At 45.0% G+C, this 16,262-nt stretch overlaps 1 protein-coding gene across 2 annotated transcripts in view; it reads right to left on the bottom strand.

Annotated features, from left to right (window-relative positions):
• The window catches only part of LOC142501883 (solute carrier family 2, facilitated glucose transporter member 9-like), a 57,061-nt gene that overhangs the window by 29,258 nt on the left and 11,541 nt on the right, over positions 1 to 16,262 (bottom strand). For both annotated transcript variants that reach the window (XM_075612436.1, XM_075612437.1), the window contains 5 exons: positions 15,327 to 15,487; positions 13,728 to 13,852; positions 13,186 to 13,331; positions 12,481 to 12,613; positions 7,232 to 7,419 (listed from right to left, as the gene is read on the bottom strand). In XM_075612436.1, coding sequence (XP_075468551.1) covers positions 7,232 to 7,419; positions 12,481 to 12,613; positions 13,186 to 13,331; positions 13,728 to 13,852; positions 15,327 to 15,487 — 753 coding nt within the window. The remainder of the gene's footprint in view (positions 1 to 7,231; positions 7,420 to 12,480; positions 12,614 to 13,185; positions 13,332 to 13,727; positions 13,853 to 15,326; positions 15,488 to 16,262) is intronic.

Here is a 16,262-nt window from a genome sequence, read left to right on the forward strand (position 1 = left end):
AGCACCCGGTAGTGCCGACTGAAGACGAGGGGAAGCCGTCCGTTTCCACGCCGTCAGCGATGAGTCGCCTCCACATGGGGTGGTGTCCAGACGGAGGGTCCCACCATGAAGAGAATCTCTTATCTGTGGGGTGATTTGGTCCCAGACCACCGAATTGCCAGTTTGCCGCCGCATCCTGGCTGTGTCCCTCACACTTGGCACTACAGGGTCAGTGTCCCTATCTAACGGGCCTGTCCCTGCAGCAACAACAAATTTAGGGGAGTCGGGGCCTAGCTGGGGCCTAATGGGAGGTCTTTGGCCTAGTGCAGGGGTCACAGACTCCCTGCACACACACCAACCCTCTCCTTGTCCTAGCTCCAACTGACTAACGTGGTCCAAGCTCGCTAATTGTATATATCTCAGGGAGAATACTGTAGCCCTATTGGCTGCTTTATGCTGCCTGATTAACAACCCCTGGGGCTGCTGGGGGTTGTAGTCCCCCCTTCTATTTTCTGCGTAGCCAAGCAATGGCCACCGCAACTCTTCCTGCAATGCAAATGCGCAACCATTGTCCCGCGCATGCACGAGAACCAACATGGCGGCTGCCGTCTGCCTCCCTGTATGCCCTGGAGCTCCATCTACAGCTCCGTCTACAGCTTGCAGCTCCCCCGCAACACTATCGACACCAGCGCACCTGCAGCCGTAGCCTCCCTGATCAGCCGTCAGCTCCAACGTAGGTATGTGGAGTCCAGGGGGAACCTGGCTACCTCCTCCCCCTTGTGGAAACCCCAACATCCCGCTTGGGAACATTGTCCACGTAACGACACAGATTATATAATAAAAATACATTGTAATATGTACAACTTATCACATGACATAGCTCTACATCAGGTTATACATTTCCATGAAAATCACAATGACAGACTTGATTTTATTGCGAGACCACTGCTGAGGTTCATAATGGGGTGCCCCAAATGAATCAGAGGTTACCCGGTTTGGAGGGTACCGAACACGTTGGCTTCGGCGAAGCCCTTCTTCAACTCTCTCTAGGGAGTAGTGATCGTACTCTTGAGGCTCAGTCTCTCTCATCGGGAGTACTACATTCTCTGTAATGTCTCTGTGAGGTATAAAGCAAGGACTTCTGGGGTCCAGAGGAGGGCTCATTGGAGCCACCATAGTAGGTGTCTGAGGACTGGGACCATTACCTGTCCTGGCCTAAGGGGGTTATCTGGCTTAGTGCAGACTCCCTGCACTCTAACCCTACCCTCTCCTTGTCCAGCTGTGACTGACTACCGTGGTCCAAGAGCACTAATTGTATCTCTCTCTGTCAGGGAGAATACTGTAGCCCTATGTCACGGGAAACTCCTGTGGCGGGTAGGATCTCGGTGGCCGGAACAGCAGGAAGCGAAGTAGGGGTCACAAGCAGGGGTCCGAGGAAGGTGGCAGGTAGCGAAGTCAGGTAACAAGCAGGGGTCCGAGGCAGGCGGCAGGTAGCGAAGTCAGGTAACAAGCAGAGGTCGGCAACGAGGAGACTGGAACAGGACAGGCGGAGCAGGACAGGTCCGGGAGCAGGGACTGAGAACGGGGAGCAGGGACTGAGACCGGGGAGCAGGGACTGAGACCGGTGAGCAAGGAACAAACAGGGACAAGCCAGATTACTAGCAAGGGCCTTTACTGTGAACAGACTCAAATACAGGTACAGGTACAGGAACAGATCAGGAATCAAAGACAGAGGCATGTGCATAGGAGTCTGACTAGAAGCAAAGGCAAAGGAAACAGACAGGAAACCGAACTATAAGACAGAGAGAGGAGCAACAAGAAGACAGACAGACAGAGGAACCCAGAGCCAACAGAAGGCAGCAGCACACCCAGTGGACAAAGAAGCTATGGCTAGGCAGGAGGTCTAGGCGACCCTGACATTACTCCCCCCTCTCGAGAGCGTTCTCCGGAAGATCCTCCAGGCTCTTCCCGGAGGCCTTGATGAAAAGTGGACTCAAGGTGACCCACCTCTGGTGGTTTTTCAGCGGGCAGAGGGTACTCCACAGGTGCATTGGTTGCTGCAAGGAACCTGCGAATGGGTGCGTTCAACCCAAAAGCAGGGGCAGAGACATCAGGAATGTGGGCATCAAGGACGGCTGCAGCCTTTCCACATGAGTCATTGGGGACACAGAGTTCGCTCTCCATGGTCTCCTCTTGCGACTGCCGGTTCGTGGCATCACCCAATGAAAAACCAGCTATTCGAGTTTTCAGCTCTTGAAGCTGTCCTTCTGCACTTCTTTTCCCACTCAAAGCAGTTGTCAGTTCAGCTTTTTTGGAGTTGAGTTGCGACTCCATATCTCCCAGCTGACTCAGAGTAAAGCTTAGATATGTTGCATCTTCTTCATTTCTGATCTGCAGCTGCCGGTACTCCTCCTGGGCATTGTACAGCTCCAACTGCAGCCGGACCTTATCACGGGCTGTGTGGTCCAATAATTTGCAGGCATCAGCCATTTTGACCACATAGCGCTGTGTCAGGCCAGCCACTTGACAGACGGACACCTTCTCTCTCTCCTTTTTGGAAAGCTGTGTCTTGAGCTCAGCGATCTGCGCCTGCAGCGCTGTGAGTTGCTGAGATGTGTGTTCAGCTGCTAGCTTTAGCTCTTCCTCCAGCGAGGCTCTGGTTATGCTCAGTGTGGTCTTCAGCTCCTCATGCTGTTCTTTGGGGACACACTGGATACTCAAATAATCTTGCAGCATCTCTATTTTGTAGGCAGTCTGGAAACTTTCTTCCTGCAGAACTCACTGCTTTTCTTCAGCATTCACCCATTTCTCCTTGGTGTCCTGCAGATGTGTACGCAGTTCTCACAGCTGACTCTGCAGCATATTTTCTGCTTGTGTGCGCCGCTCCAGGGAGACACGTTCTTCTTGCAGCACCCTCTCTGCATTCTGCAGTGCTGTCTGCACGTCTAACTTTTCCTGGGCCAACTGTTTCTTCTCCTCTCCTAATTCATGGAGTTTCTTATCTCCTTCACTGACTTGGACATAGAGATTCTTGCACTCTTGGGTTACAGTTTCAAAACTGATATTTAACCCTTCGAAGATTTCTCTCAATGAACATAGTTCTGTGTTGAAGTGGCAACTCTTCTCCTTAGTGGCTTCCAGCTCTGTAGTAAGTCTGTGAACCTCTTTCTGAGATGCTCCAGTGCTGTGTCAACTTGAGCCATGAAAGTCTGGTACTGGGCAGAATCAGCGTAGGCCTTCTCCAGCTTACTTGACAAGATCACCCTGTCATTCTCCAACTGATATTTTTCTTTTTCCCAGTCACCCTCTGCTTTTTCCAGCGCTAATTGCATCCTTGACTTTTCTTCTATCAATAGTCTCTTCTCCTCTTCTGATTCATGGAGTCTTTTATCTCCTTCACTGGCTTGGACAGAGAAGTTCTTACTCATTTGGTTTATAGTTTCAAACCTACTATTTAACTCTTCGGAGGCGTCTCTCATAGAACGTATCTCTGTTTTCAAGTAGCATCTCTCCTCCCGAACGACTTCCATCTCTTTTTTGAAGTAGCAAATCTCCTCCTGGGAGACTTTAAGCTCTATATTAAGCCTGTCAATTTCCTTCATAGAGATTTCCAGGAATTCGTTACTTTTAGAAGTGAGGCGCCGATTCTCAGCAGCATCAGCATATGCCTTCTCCAGCTCACCTGACATGACATCCAGGTCACTCTCCAACTGGTGCTTTTCTTTTTCCTGGAGAACACACTTAGCAATTGCTGAGGATAGACAGCTCTGAAGTGCAGCCTTGGCTTCTTGCTCCTTATCTAAACGTCCATAAAGACAATCAATCGCTTTCTGTGCAGCTTGAAGCGTCTGAGTTAGGGCATCTTTCTTTTCTTCCACTATTCTTGGGATACGTCTGTGAGTTGCCTTAAGCTGCAGCATATCTCTTTCATCAAATGCAGAATCTGGGGTTAAAGGTTCATCCTTAGTTTCAACTTCCACAGCAATACCTCCCTTATTTTTCTTCTTCTTCCTTGCTTTGAGAAGTTCTGAAGAATCAGTGGTACAGTGTTCACATTTACTGCTCAAGAGTGTTTGAGTGGGAGCCATAATTTCAGACATGCGGAAACCACACTTCCCAAGAAACCAGTAGAGAGGAAATGTGTTTTTAAAGCAGACGCATTAGAATGAACAACAGAAATATTAGACACAGGCGTAGGGATATCATACAGACAGAGAGAACCTGTAGTTAAATCTGAAACTTTAGAAATCAGGCGTAGGGATATCATACAGAGAAACATGCAGTTAAATCTGAAACTTTAGATATCAGGCATAGAAATATCATAGACAGCAGGAAACTAATACAGAGAAAACTTGCAGTTAGATCTGAAACTTTTGACATCAGACATAGGAATATCAGACAGAAACTTGCAGTTAAATCTGAAACTTTAGATATCAGGCATAGGGATATCAGACAGAGAACCCTGTAGTTAAATCTGAAACCTTTGATATCAGGCGTAGGGATATCATATGTTGCAGAGAAACAAACTTTAGGGGAACTTGCAGGTAAACCTGAAACCTTAGAACCAATCATAGGAATAACTACAGATTGCAGGAAAAAATCACAGTATGCAGTAACAAAATAATGGAAGCACTCTTGTCTTTTGAAATGGGAACCCTGTGAACAGCAGTGGTCCAACCAGGGATGCAGAGACAAGCCTTGTCCAGGGAATGAAAAGTCAGAGTCTAAAAGGTGGCAACAGGTACTGCAAGGGTTAACCCAGGCACTGCACAAAAGAAAAATCTCAAAGAAAGGTGCACTAGTCTCTGCAGCAACAGTTCTAGTCTCAGCAAAAATGTTTTTTTCGTTATGAACGCAATAATTCTTGCAGAACACTTAGCAGCAAAAAAAAACCTTCCCAACTGGGATTTCCAAAAAAGAGACGAAAGTACTTATCTTCAACCATGCGGATGTGGTCTGCTGCAGCAGGCAGGAAAGGGTGCAGGCAGAAGAAAATCTGTTCCAGCGAGGTCCAGAAGCGGCCTTTGCTTTCTGTCGCAGGAGACTCCTGTGGCGGGTAGGATCTCGGTGGCCGGAACAGCAGAAAGCGAAGTAGGGGTCACAAGCAGGGGTCCGAGGAACGCGGCAGGTAGCGAAGTCAGGTAACAAGCAGGGGTCCGAGGCAGGCGGCAGGTAGCGAAGTGAGGTAACAAGCAGGGGTCCGAGGCAGGCGGCAGGTAGCGAAGTCAGGTAACAAGCAGAGGTCGGCAACGAGGAGACTGGAACAGGACAGGCAGGGCAGGTCCGGGAGCAGGGACTGAGAACGGGGAGCAGGGACTGAGACCGGGGACACGAACTCAGGGGAAGGCTGGGGAAGGGGAAGGGAAGGAATATACACTCGCAACTGCTGGAAGATAAATCTGTGGTGCTACAATCAGGGGTGGATATTGAACTAATACTTGTAGAGAAAAAGAACCCCAGCGGAGAGCACTCAACAGTGCACAAAAACAGTGAAGGAGGTAGTGTGGGATGCAATGTGTATATTGACTGAATTAAAATATCATTTATTGGAGTCTTAACTCAATTAAAATATATCGAACACTAAGTACCAGGGTGATATGTGCTAGTAGGCCAAAAAAGCGCAGCGAAAATAAAAGGCACCAGACTCGTGTGTTAAGTGTTGGCTCTACCCTTGATCATATGTGCAGGGTAAAGTTAGATGTTATAAACAGCCACAGGTATCTGCGTATATAGTGTATAAATAACAGATAGAGCCCCTGTCTACTTAGTTACATGAACCAAGTGAGTATATACCACAGTAGGTTAATGTAGGGATGGGCAGATCGCTGCTTAAGTCCCTGAGTGGTGCTTCTTGTATCAAGACGCCATAGTAATGTAAGGTCACACACACTCGCTATAGACTCCCCCCACGTCAGTCTCCTGGGGGGGGGGGTAGTATATATTAATGGCAGAAAAAAGATTTGCTGCAGACCCGTGAATAGAAAAAATGTAGATCACAAGTAGTGTCTACTAACACTTGAAAAAATAAAAAACAACACGAGGTACTGGTAGCATAAAAATGGCAGAAACCGTGACCAAACTGTATCAAACATACACACTTCTGCTGATGCCTGGTGTGTCACAGGTCTCCGCGGTTTCTGCCTATTCAAATCAATATCGAGCTAATGCTCACATGTAGCTCTCTGTAAGAGAGTGTTACTCTGGGTCAGGACACGCTCCGATCACGAGCGTTGGTCCCGCCCCCTTGACGTAATGACATCACTGCCAGGACGGGGGAGCAAGGAACAAACAGGGACAAGCCAGATTACTAGCAAGGGCCTTTACTGTGAACAGACTCAAATACAGGTACAGGAACAGATCAGGAATCAAAGACAGAGGCATGTGCATAGGAGTCTGACTAGAAGCAAAGGCAAAGGAAACAGACTGGAAACCGAACTATAAGACAGAGAGAGAAGCAACAAGAAGACAGACAGACAGAGGAACCCAGAGCCAACAGAAGGCAGCAGCACACCCAGTGGACAAAGAAGCTATGGCTAGACAGGAGGTCTAGGCGACCCTGACACCCTATTGGCTGCTTCGCGACGCCTGACTATCAACCCCTGAGGCTGCTGGGGGTTGTAGTTCCCCTTCCATCCTCTGCAGAGCTAAGCAATGGCCACCACAATTCTTCCTGCAATGCGCCTGCGCAACCGTTGTCCCGCGCATGCGCGAGAACCAACATGGCTTCTGCCTGCCTTCCTGTATGGCCAGGAGCTCTGTCTACAGCTCGCAGCTCCCCCGCAACACTATCGGCACAAGCGCACCTGCAGCCGTAGCCTCCTTGATCATCGGGTAGCTCCAACTGAGGTATTTGGGGTGCAGAGGTGGAACCTGGCTACACATAGAACATATACCTTCTTCCATGAATAGTGCATCAATAGGCACTTTGGGAACTTCTTAATATTTGCACAAAGTCCATTTATTTTACCCCGCCACCTCCCATAATACACACAAACTGAAAAGTTCAAATAAAAAGTAGTTTCCTTATCCAAGGCTATGTGTTTAAATAGAATACCCTTTCATTACCACAGAAGCTAATGGCCTAAAACAAGCAAGATTCTAAGTTTCTGAACCACACAACAATTACAATGTAATGTTAACTATTACTTTCTTGCCACATAAATGATAAAGATCAGAAGCAAATACATATGGCCCAAGGTCACCTCTACCATGAACACTGTGGCATAAAACCAACCTTCCTTTTATCACTTACTGCATCAATTCCAGAGAGCTGCATACCCATATTGATCACCACAACAGATAATATTTGCCAGAACAGGGAGCGGTCTAACAAGAGCTGGCACACAGAAACGGTCTCCGCACTAGAAAGAGATTGCTGTTCCTCTTGCATCTCCTCAATGACATCTTGGACATCGTAGTCTCCCAGGAAACACCTAAGAGCTATGAGAAAGAAAAGAGAAGCAGTTATGGATGTCTTTATCTTAGCATTTGGTTCACATATGTTTTAAATGGGACTACACCTATACACAAGGGGTTACCCAGCATGCAGCATTTAAGTCAACTGAAACATGCATACAAATTAGCTACATCTATCATAGCCACAGACAGTAATAGAGAGTAATCACTAAAAGAAAAATTGGTCAACACATCAAAATTATTCTGTCCCAAACTCCGGACATTGTAGAAGTATTAGTAAGATAACTTATGGATACAACATTTTAGGGAATGTAATTCTTCAAAAGGAAGGTACAAATTAAGATTAAAAAGGGAGCATCTGGGTTCTCAACAAGCAGTATAGGCTCTTCAAGTTGATTAAATGTCATTTGTTCGTCCAATCCTGCGGTGACATGATCAACTGTTTTAAAATGTTGCTGGGCCCAGGTTTAAAAATTCTCTAATGCGCTGCTGATCCCAGCAATGAAAAAAAGATGTTACGAGGAGCAATGTTATAAAGTCAAGTTGCCTCGAGCCAATTAGTATCTTATATAAACATCCCTTCAGATGGAGCAAAAGAAAGCAAGTGATTGCGTTTCAGCATGTATTTATGAGTAACAATTTTGTCCGTGTATTTGTGTGAAAGCCACTTTGTGTTCATGCACTGCGATGTGAGCCGCTGTGTGTTCATGCATATGCAACGCTGTTTCCCCCACCCTCTGGGAGATGTCGCCATTACATGGCTGGCTCACAGTAGATCTGAGCCTCCGCCGATGTTGTTGGGGAGTACAAAACTGGTTTCTGGGGCACTGTGGACGGACGTTCACAGAGGTACGCAATTAGGAGGCTTTATAACGTGAAATTATAATAGGCTTTATTGTGCCGGTTCCTTTTCATCAGGAAAATTATCCAAACACAAAGCTTCCATTCACTTTTGAGTAATTCTAGTGAAAACACTATGCAACCAATTCACATCTCCCTAGTCAAGCATTTCTCCCCAGCCCCAAACATAGCATGAAAATAAGCAGATACAGTATAAGCAGTCTCTTAATAATGAAAGTCTTATCTGTTTATCAGCTGTAGAGTAAGCTTCTCTGCTCTCCTGGAACCGCACTGAGCGTGCACAGAAAATCAACATCCAGGTTTAGAAGTCTTATTTGGGCCTTGTGTCTTGAAAGCAGCTCTGCTAACTTTGGCAGAGCTCAAAACAAGTGTGTCTCCAAGTTCAGCTCAGGTGTCAGCTAAAGAGTTCTCACTTCCTGTTTGAACAGACAGGCTTTTGTAAGCCATCTCAATCAGGCAGGTGGTGTTTAGTAATTAACTACCAGAAGTTAACCACGACACTGCTAGATTAAAGGCACATTACTCAACAGGGATAAGTCCCCTGTTACAGGCACATTATAGTTGCTTATCTCTGGGTACACAACGCCTCCATCTGCCACAGGCTCCAGATGTATGAAGGCGATCTCCTATGGTAGAAACCGTTACTTCTCCCACCCAGAAAAATCACACTCTAGGCCGGAGGTATATTCGACTGGAACGGGTTTATTGTTCTGCTCACATAGTAACAAGTGGGCCTCTGCCCAATGCAATTCACTGTAGATCACCAACGTTCGGATGGTCCCTGAACCTACAGAGGACCAGAGTATGCCAGTGCACAGCTACCCTGCATGTTACCTGTCTCTCTCAACGGTATATACAACTGCTAAATGTGGGTGGTGCAACTCCCTAAGTACAGTAGGGAGAAGGTACTAGGTCTGAACCCAGGATTGGGCAGACCACAGACCTAGTCCCACCTCCTCCCCTGTCACTCCAAGAAGCTGCCTCTGTGGGGAAAATCCATAATTGTCCTGACACTGCCTGCTCTTCCAGGGCTTACATGTCAGGGAGGGCAGACTGGTAGCCAAACCAGGCACGGCTACACATATAATTAAACACAGTCCAGTGTGCAAAATACTCGGTTGGATTCTATAGAAGATAAAGAGACCTCTTGCAGCTTGCCTTGACAAAAGTGAAGAGGAGAGAGGAGCAGGAATGGGTCCCCCGTCAGCAACAGTTTCCGACCAGAACGAACAACATGAAGACAGAGTGTACTATGGTAAGTTTTCAGGTATTTATAAGTAATAAAAGAGTTGTTTGCCAAACTTACAATTTAAAAGCAGTACTTGGACAAAGCATGATCCACTGGAAATCCAAAACAGATGGTAGCATTCACTCCGCGTTCTCATGCTTCATCAGCGGGAAATACATGCGTGAAACGCATTGGGCTCATTATTGAGATGCTGTTTATTTCCGGAGACGTTGGTATTGTTGGAGGACATTCTGTTTCCGCATCTGGTTCCAAAAATACCAATTTCTTCATGTTGAAGACGTGGTCCCCGGAGTGAAAACTGCCATCTGTTTGTGATTTTCGGTGGATTATGCTTTGTCCAAGTACTTCTTTTAAATTGTACAGTTATCAATCTGCTCTTTTATTGCTTATAAATACCTGAAAACTCACCCTAGTGCACTCTGTGTTCATACTTAAAATGCTAATAACTAATATATATCTCCATATATCCAAGATAGATGCAAAGCACCTAACTGCCCAACAGATAGCAGTACAGTGCCGAGTACCGTAACAGACAGAGTCCATTGCCAAGGCTATGAACATAGGAAAGTTGTAAAGATCTAGACACAGCGGACCTGTGACATCATGAAAGCTGCTCTGTGGAATTAGGCAATCAGGGAGGGGTGGCGTTGTGAGTCAGACCCACGAGGAGAGAGAGCAGAGTGGATGGGTTTCTGAGGGACCGGAGAAGAAAGGCAGTGTGGTTGCCGTGTTCCAAGGCTCAACCGGACTAGACAGTTCAGGGATATGGCGAACAAGAACTGGAAGCAGTATTATATCAGAGAGAGAGGATCCATGCCAGTAGGGTTTAAAGTTGTGAGTAGCAAGACAAGAGACCACCTGGAAGATTGCTCCCACAACTCACCGTTATCCTTTATCTTATCCATCTAACGACACACTATGCATCAACTTCAGCCCTCAAGGGCTGTCTGACTAAAGACCAAGCGACTGCTGTATTCAGAGAAACACCAGGCCTACAACCCCTGCTAGTTCTTTGTGTTACATGAGCTACAACATTGTGCCGGCACCAGCTGAATCCCATTAGTACAGAGGCCACAGGAACAGACTAGGGCTCTCTGGGACATTTGAGCTGCAACACTTTTGATGTACTGTATTTTAACCATTCTCTATAGATGTGTGACCATCTGAGAGTGGGGACCACAGCTCTCAATACGCTGTATATAAAGCACTGTTATTGATGAGAGAAGTTTTGCTGTGTTGTTTTCCCCAAGTACTGTCCCTTAGTAGGTTGGATGCTCCCACTCACTACCCGCAGGGAGGATATATAGATATAGATATATCCCGGACCATTTCATATATTTGTAACAGGGAGATGAACTCAGGCCCCAGTCCTAGTATATGTACACACAGCTACAAGGGAATAAAGAGGGGTTACATTACTATTAAATACAGGTCAGCTGTAATTAATCTAAAAAGTTATAAAACATACTGGCCCTTTACCCAATACACTGTGAAGCCGTCTTCCCCCTACTGGAGGCTTAGAGTTGAGAATCCCTGTGTTAAACTATGCATTGTGAAATAATTTTAATTGCATTTGGAAAAACAGAACTTGCCCTTATAATCACAGAAAAGATAAGAGGCTATAACCCCTCCCCATTCTGTTTTCCTTCCTCCTCTCAGTCTGTTGATTATGAGTCATTATAATGGGCCACAGTGTTGTCTCAATATCAAATGATCATTGCTTTGTGTGTGCTGGGCAATCCAACAAGCAGACAGAAAGAAGAGTGAGAGTAAAGACGATCACAGGTATCTTTCCTTCCCTGAGGGAGGCAATCAAAGTGAAAGACAAGACTGCTAGGGAAACCACCCATTCATCTTTCGAAGTGCTTCTAGGCTATTGGAGCGAGCTACAGCAAGGCTGCAAAAAACACCAACCCTGTCAACGCACAAGATAGCAAAAGTTCAGACTTTAATGCGAGCGAGCCTTTACGATCAACTAGTTCATTTCCCATTGCCATCATTGAGGATTCTAACGAGATGCTAAGGAGTGTGATCTTGGGGAAGAGGAAGTGGCATTATGCCTAGAAACAAAAATATGGGAAGGGGGAACAGTAGATAGAAGGGGAAGACCTTTCACAAGATGAGTGCGTTGAGAGGAATGAACAAGATTCTCTGTATTTGATAAGTTGTTAAGTCTTATTAATATTTAAGCGAGAATCGCCGCCATTTCGAAAAAAAATTACTTTTTTTTTAAATTTAACGGGAATGGCCGCTCAGGGGGCCCTGACTCACGGGGCCCGGGATGACAGTACCCTCTGTACACCCCTGTTGGCTGCCCTGGTTATCATTGCACTAGACCAGGGGTGTGCAACTCCAGTCCTCAAGGTCCACCAACAGGTCAGGCTTTAGGATATCCTTGCTTCAGCTCATGTGGCTCAATCAATGACTGACAAACAAATTCTTCAAAATGCTGGTTTCCTCTAGGACAGATACAAAGTAGAGCCCTACTCACAAGTTCATAATGCAATTCTTCATTTATAGTGACAGCCAAGAACAGAGGAGGAACAACGTTTTAGATCCCATATGGACCTTTCATCAGGTGAACGCTCTACTCTGTACCTCTGTCCTAGAGAAGACCGGCATTTTGAAGAATTTGTCTATGTTGTGTTGGCTGCACAGGCAGGATTCTCCTCGCCTGAAACTATTTTCCCGCTCTTTGGAACTGTCAATCAATGACTGAGCCACCTGTGCTGAAGCAGGAATATCCTTAAAACCTGACCTGTTGGTGGCCCTTGAGAACTGAGAGTTGCCACCCCTGCACTAGACTGGCATTAAAAATCGCTCAGAATTTCCATTACTGTTAAGGAAGCTTTCCATTTGGCAAAGTATGTCTGCGGTGTCCTTGAGTGCATGAGAAACAGAGAGCTGAGAAAGCCGCCTCAGTGATGCTCTCATTAATGTGGAACAAAATGTCAAATTGTTTTCCATTATCTTACCATCGATTGTGGCATGTACATTGTTCTTATCAATGAGAAGGTAACGAGGGCTTTCTGGAAACCATGGCAGGAGCAGGAGCTGCACAAAGGTGGGTACTACAACCAAGGCAAGAAAGAGGGGCCAATGTTCATCCTGTTTGGAAAAGGTTACTTTCTATGAAATTAGGCCTGGCAATAATTACTTATTTACTCGTATACCCAGATTTACAAAGAGGTACTGTATAAACTATTTTGCTCACACTACAACAGGGGTGGCAAACTCCAATCTTCAAGGTCCATAAACAGGTCAGGTTTTAAGGATATCACTGCTTCAGCACAGGTGGCTTAATCAGTGGCTTAGTCAAGGACTGAGCCACCTGTGCTGATGCAGGGATATCTTTAAAATCTTATCTGTTAGTGGCCCTTGAGGACTGGAGCTGGCCATCCCTACACTATAAGCATGCAATGGCAAGACTGTAAGTAAAACTGCATGCACGGCATAAGTGAAGCTTTGATACCTATCTTGGGGCAATGAGTTAATGAATAAGTAAAATTATGGGGGGGAGGGGGACGAGGACAAGAAAAGGAAAGGTTGGAATGAATAGTAGACTAAAGTCATTATTACTAGTTGGGACACACAAAAAAAATACTCTTTCATGGAAGAGCCAATATAAAAAAAAATTCTAAAACAAATCTTTTTCGTCTGTGGTTCGACAAGCCACTTACCTGACCCAACAGCTGAGGAAGACCCAAAACTTGTGCAGAAAACACCCCGAGGCAGATGAAGAGACTTGGCACAAGACCTAAAAAGCCACGTAAATTCTTTGGGGAAATTTCTCCCAAATACATGGGAACCACACTGAGGGAAATGCCTACGAACAAAGCATTAAAACATAGGTTACCACAATCAAAGTGCATTAAGTAAACAAAGAGTAGGTAATATACTAGAGGGAGCGATGTGCCAGAATTCAGTAACTTAGGAAAAATTTTGCAAACCCAACACACAAAAAAGCCAATATTGTTCAAAATGTACATTATCAAATGTATCATGATGTAGATGCAGAACTCAGAATTCATGTATTACACCATTTACAGTTACCAAGAGGCAGCCATCTCTAATATGTTACAAAATCTCGGCTGCTGAAATGCAGTTACGTTTGTTATGAATCGTTCTTACTTCTGCCTCCTGGAGCACAGCACAATGGGCTAACAAATGACTGATTCTGCTGCCTTATTACAGTGGTTTCATGGGGGTTGGGAACTCTTACCGGAGTGAATTCCAGTAATGAACCTTCCAATGATGACCATCTCTGGAGAGTCAAGGACACGACTGAATCCCATCAAAATACCGGCAAAGAAGACCAAAGGTGTGCTTTTTATAACTGTACCTTTCCTGTAAGACACAATCCGGATGGCTTAATACAGAGGTTGCTCAACTCCAGTCCTCAAGCCCTCCCAACAGGCCAGATTTTTGGGATATCCCAGCTTCAGCACAGGTGGCTGAAAGGCTCGGCCTTTGAGGACTGGCGTTCACCACCCCTGGCTTATCATCCAAAATAACTCCATTGCTTTAGCACTTCCCACAGGACATCCTGTTTTAAAGATTTTGGTCCTGGACACCAACAGATTTACCACACCTTGTCAACATCACAAACACAACAACTGATTTAGCCTACCTGGGCCCCATGATAGAAGGAGCACAAGTTATTCTTCAACTGGCTTTGTATTCAATTTGTGTTACATTAATCCCCTAACTCAGTGAGCAGTAGCATTAAAAAAAAAATGGTTGTTCCTGATTTAGGTATCGTACACTTTATCTTAGCAGATGTTATCAAATAAAATTAAAATTCGATATTTGATTTGCCTTTCAATACAAGTAGCAATAAACAGTTTTTTTTTTTGCTTTAGACATCACGTAAATACTGGCACACTTCTAAAATGCTTCATGCTGTATATAAAACCCATTTGGATCACAAGTAAACAAATGTATAAGACAAACATAAGGCCCAGGCTGATAAAACGGTATAAACCATTATTGTCTCCAATTGTAACCTCTTGCCATTAAGGGAAACACATTATGTAAATCAGAGGCCTGGGTTAATAGAGTGAGAAAGTGGTTAATCTGGGATGTGTGATAGCAGGCAGTCTTGGATGAGGTTTAAAGTAAACTGTATTCTGCTCTGCTAGTCACAATAGGTTGCAAACATACATATACATTGGGAATGTGAATATATATATATATATATATATATATATATATATATATATATATATATATACACATACACACACACACACACACACACACACACACACACTTCTCTCTCACTCTTTAGCCCAGTGATATCTATTGACTAGATCTATGTGCCCCAGCACTTACTGTACAAAGAATACATAGAAAAGTGACACAGATGAAAAACTACTATAGTTAAATATTCTGAAAACGAAGATTGCAGAAATATCAGGTATCTGATTTACTCTGCAGTCATGTATAAGATTCAATTCTAAGATGGGTTGTGTTACTTAAACTATGGCCCTCTTGTTTTTATACTGGAGATTGCATTATATTAAAAAACGGCATCTAACCATATACAGCATAACTAACTGTACATGTTGCCAGCCATAGAGAATAGACATTAACAGGAATGGCAATGTACTGTATTTCAGCACTTAAATAACTTCTTAAAAATGGCATACTTATCCCATTCAACAAGTACATTATCAGCAAAAAAAAAAAAAAAACAGACAGTAGGTTCCTACTTTGGCTGCATATTTAGACTGAGAAGATGTTTGAAAAGGTGTAGGAAAAAGTCCCCATGAATGCATGTCTCGCACGAGAAAACAAAGCATCTGGTGCGGGCTCTCACCTTCCAAATCTCGAGACCAGAATTCCAACTAGCAAAGATCCCAACATTCCACCAAGGGCAAAGACAGACACCGTCAAAGAATACATGATGGTCAATGAACTTTGAGCAAGTGGCTGCCCATATCTTTGGTACCAGGTGGCATTGTAAAATGCTTTGATGTGCTGGGGAAATGAAAGAGGCAAGTAGTGTAGATTTTAAAATCGTAAAGTGACAGATGAAATGTAATAGTTATAAATTAGCCCTACCTGGGATGTCATTTTAACATAAGCCTTTTAGTAAAGTAAAAAACTTTGAGTTGAACTTTAATTCATTGACTCAACAGCTGCACTTTCTAATGGTGTCCTTAATTACACGTTAATGAATAAATGTGCAGACATTGAGTACATGGTCTGTTTAGAGAAATCCAAGATGTATCTTTAATACCCACAATAGCAACAATGAAAATGCCTCCTTTATGATTTGAACTTTTGCAGTGCTAAGAACATGGAATATTGACCTGTTCACTTTAAACGGCAACTGCACTTCTCTTGTTATACACCCACACCATAGGCCCAGGGGTTCTCAACTTCAGTCCACAATGGCCACTGTCAGGTTTTCAGGATTTCCCTGCTTCAGCACAGCTGGCTCAATCAGTGGCCCAGTAGAAGATTTCTCGTAGGAAAAAAAAAAAAAGGTGTCCTGGTGCTGGCGGCAACGCCGAGTGTCCTGCTGCACGCACGTGCACACACGCTCACAAATGGGGTCGGAGCGGCGGCTGGCTGAATACCTTTAAAGATGGTGGCGGCGGCCGGCAGGGAGATCCGAGCAGACCTGGACATTTAAAGATGTCGGCGGTTGGCAGGGAGATCCGATTGGCGGCGAGATGTTCGGCGGTGAGGAGCCCTGCGGACAGCATTCCCGGCGGTGACTTGCGTTGCGGCTGGGTGCCCGTGGCAA

Source organism: Ascaphus truei, chromosome 8 (genome assembly GCF_040206685.1).
Source record: "Ascaphus truei isolate aAscTru1 chromosome 8, aAscTru1.hap1, whole genome shotgun sequence".
In the NCBI taxonomy this organism is placed as follows: domain Eukaryota; kingdom Metazoa; phylum Chordata; class Amphibia; order Anura; family Ascaphidae; genus Ascaphus; species Ascaphus truei.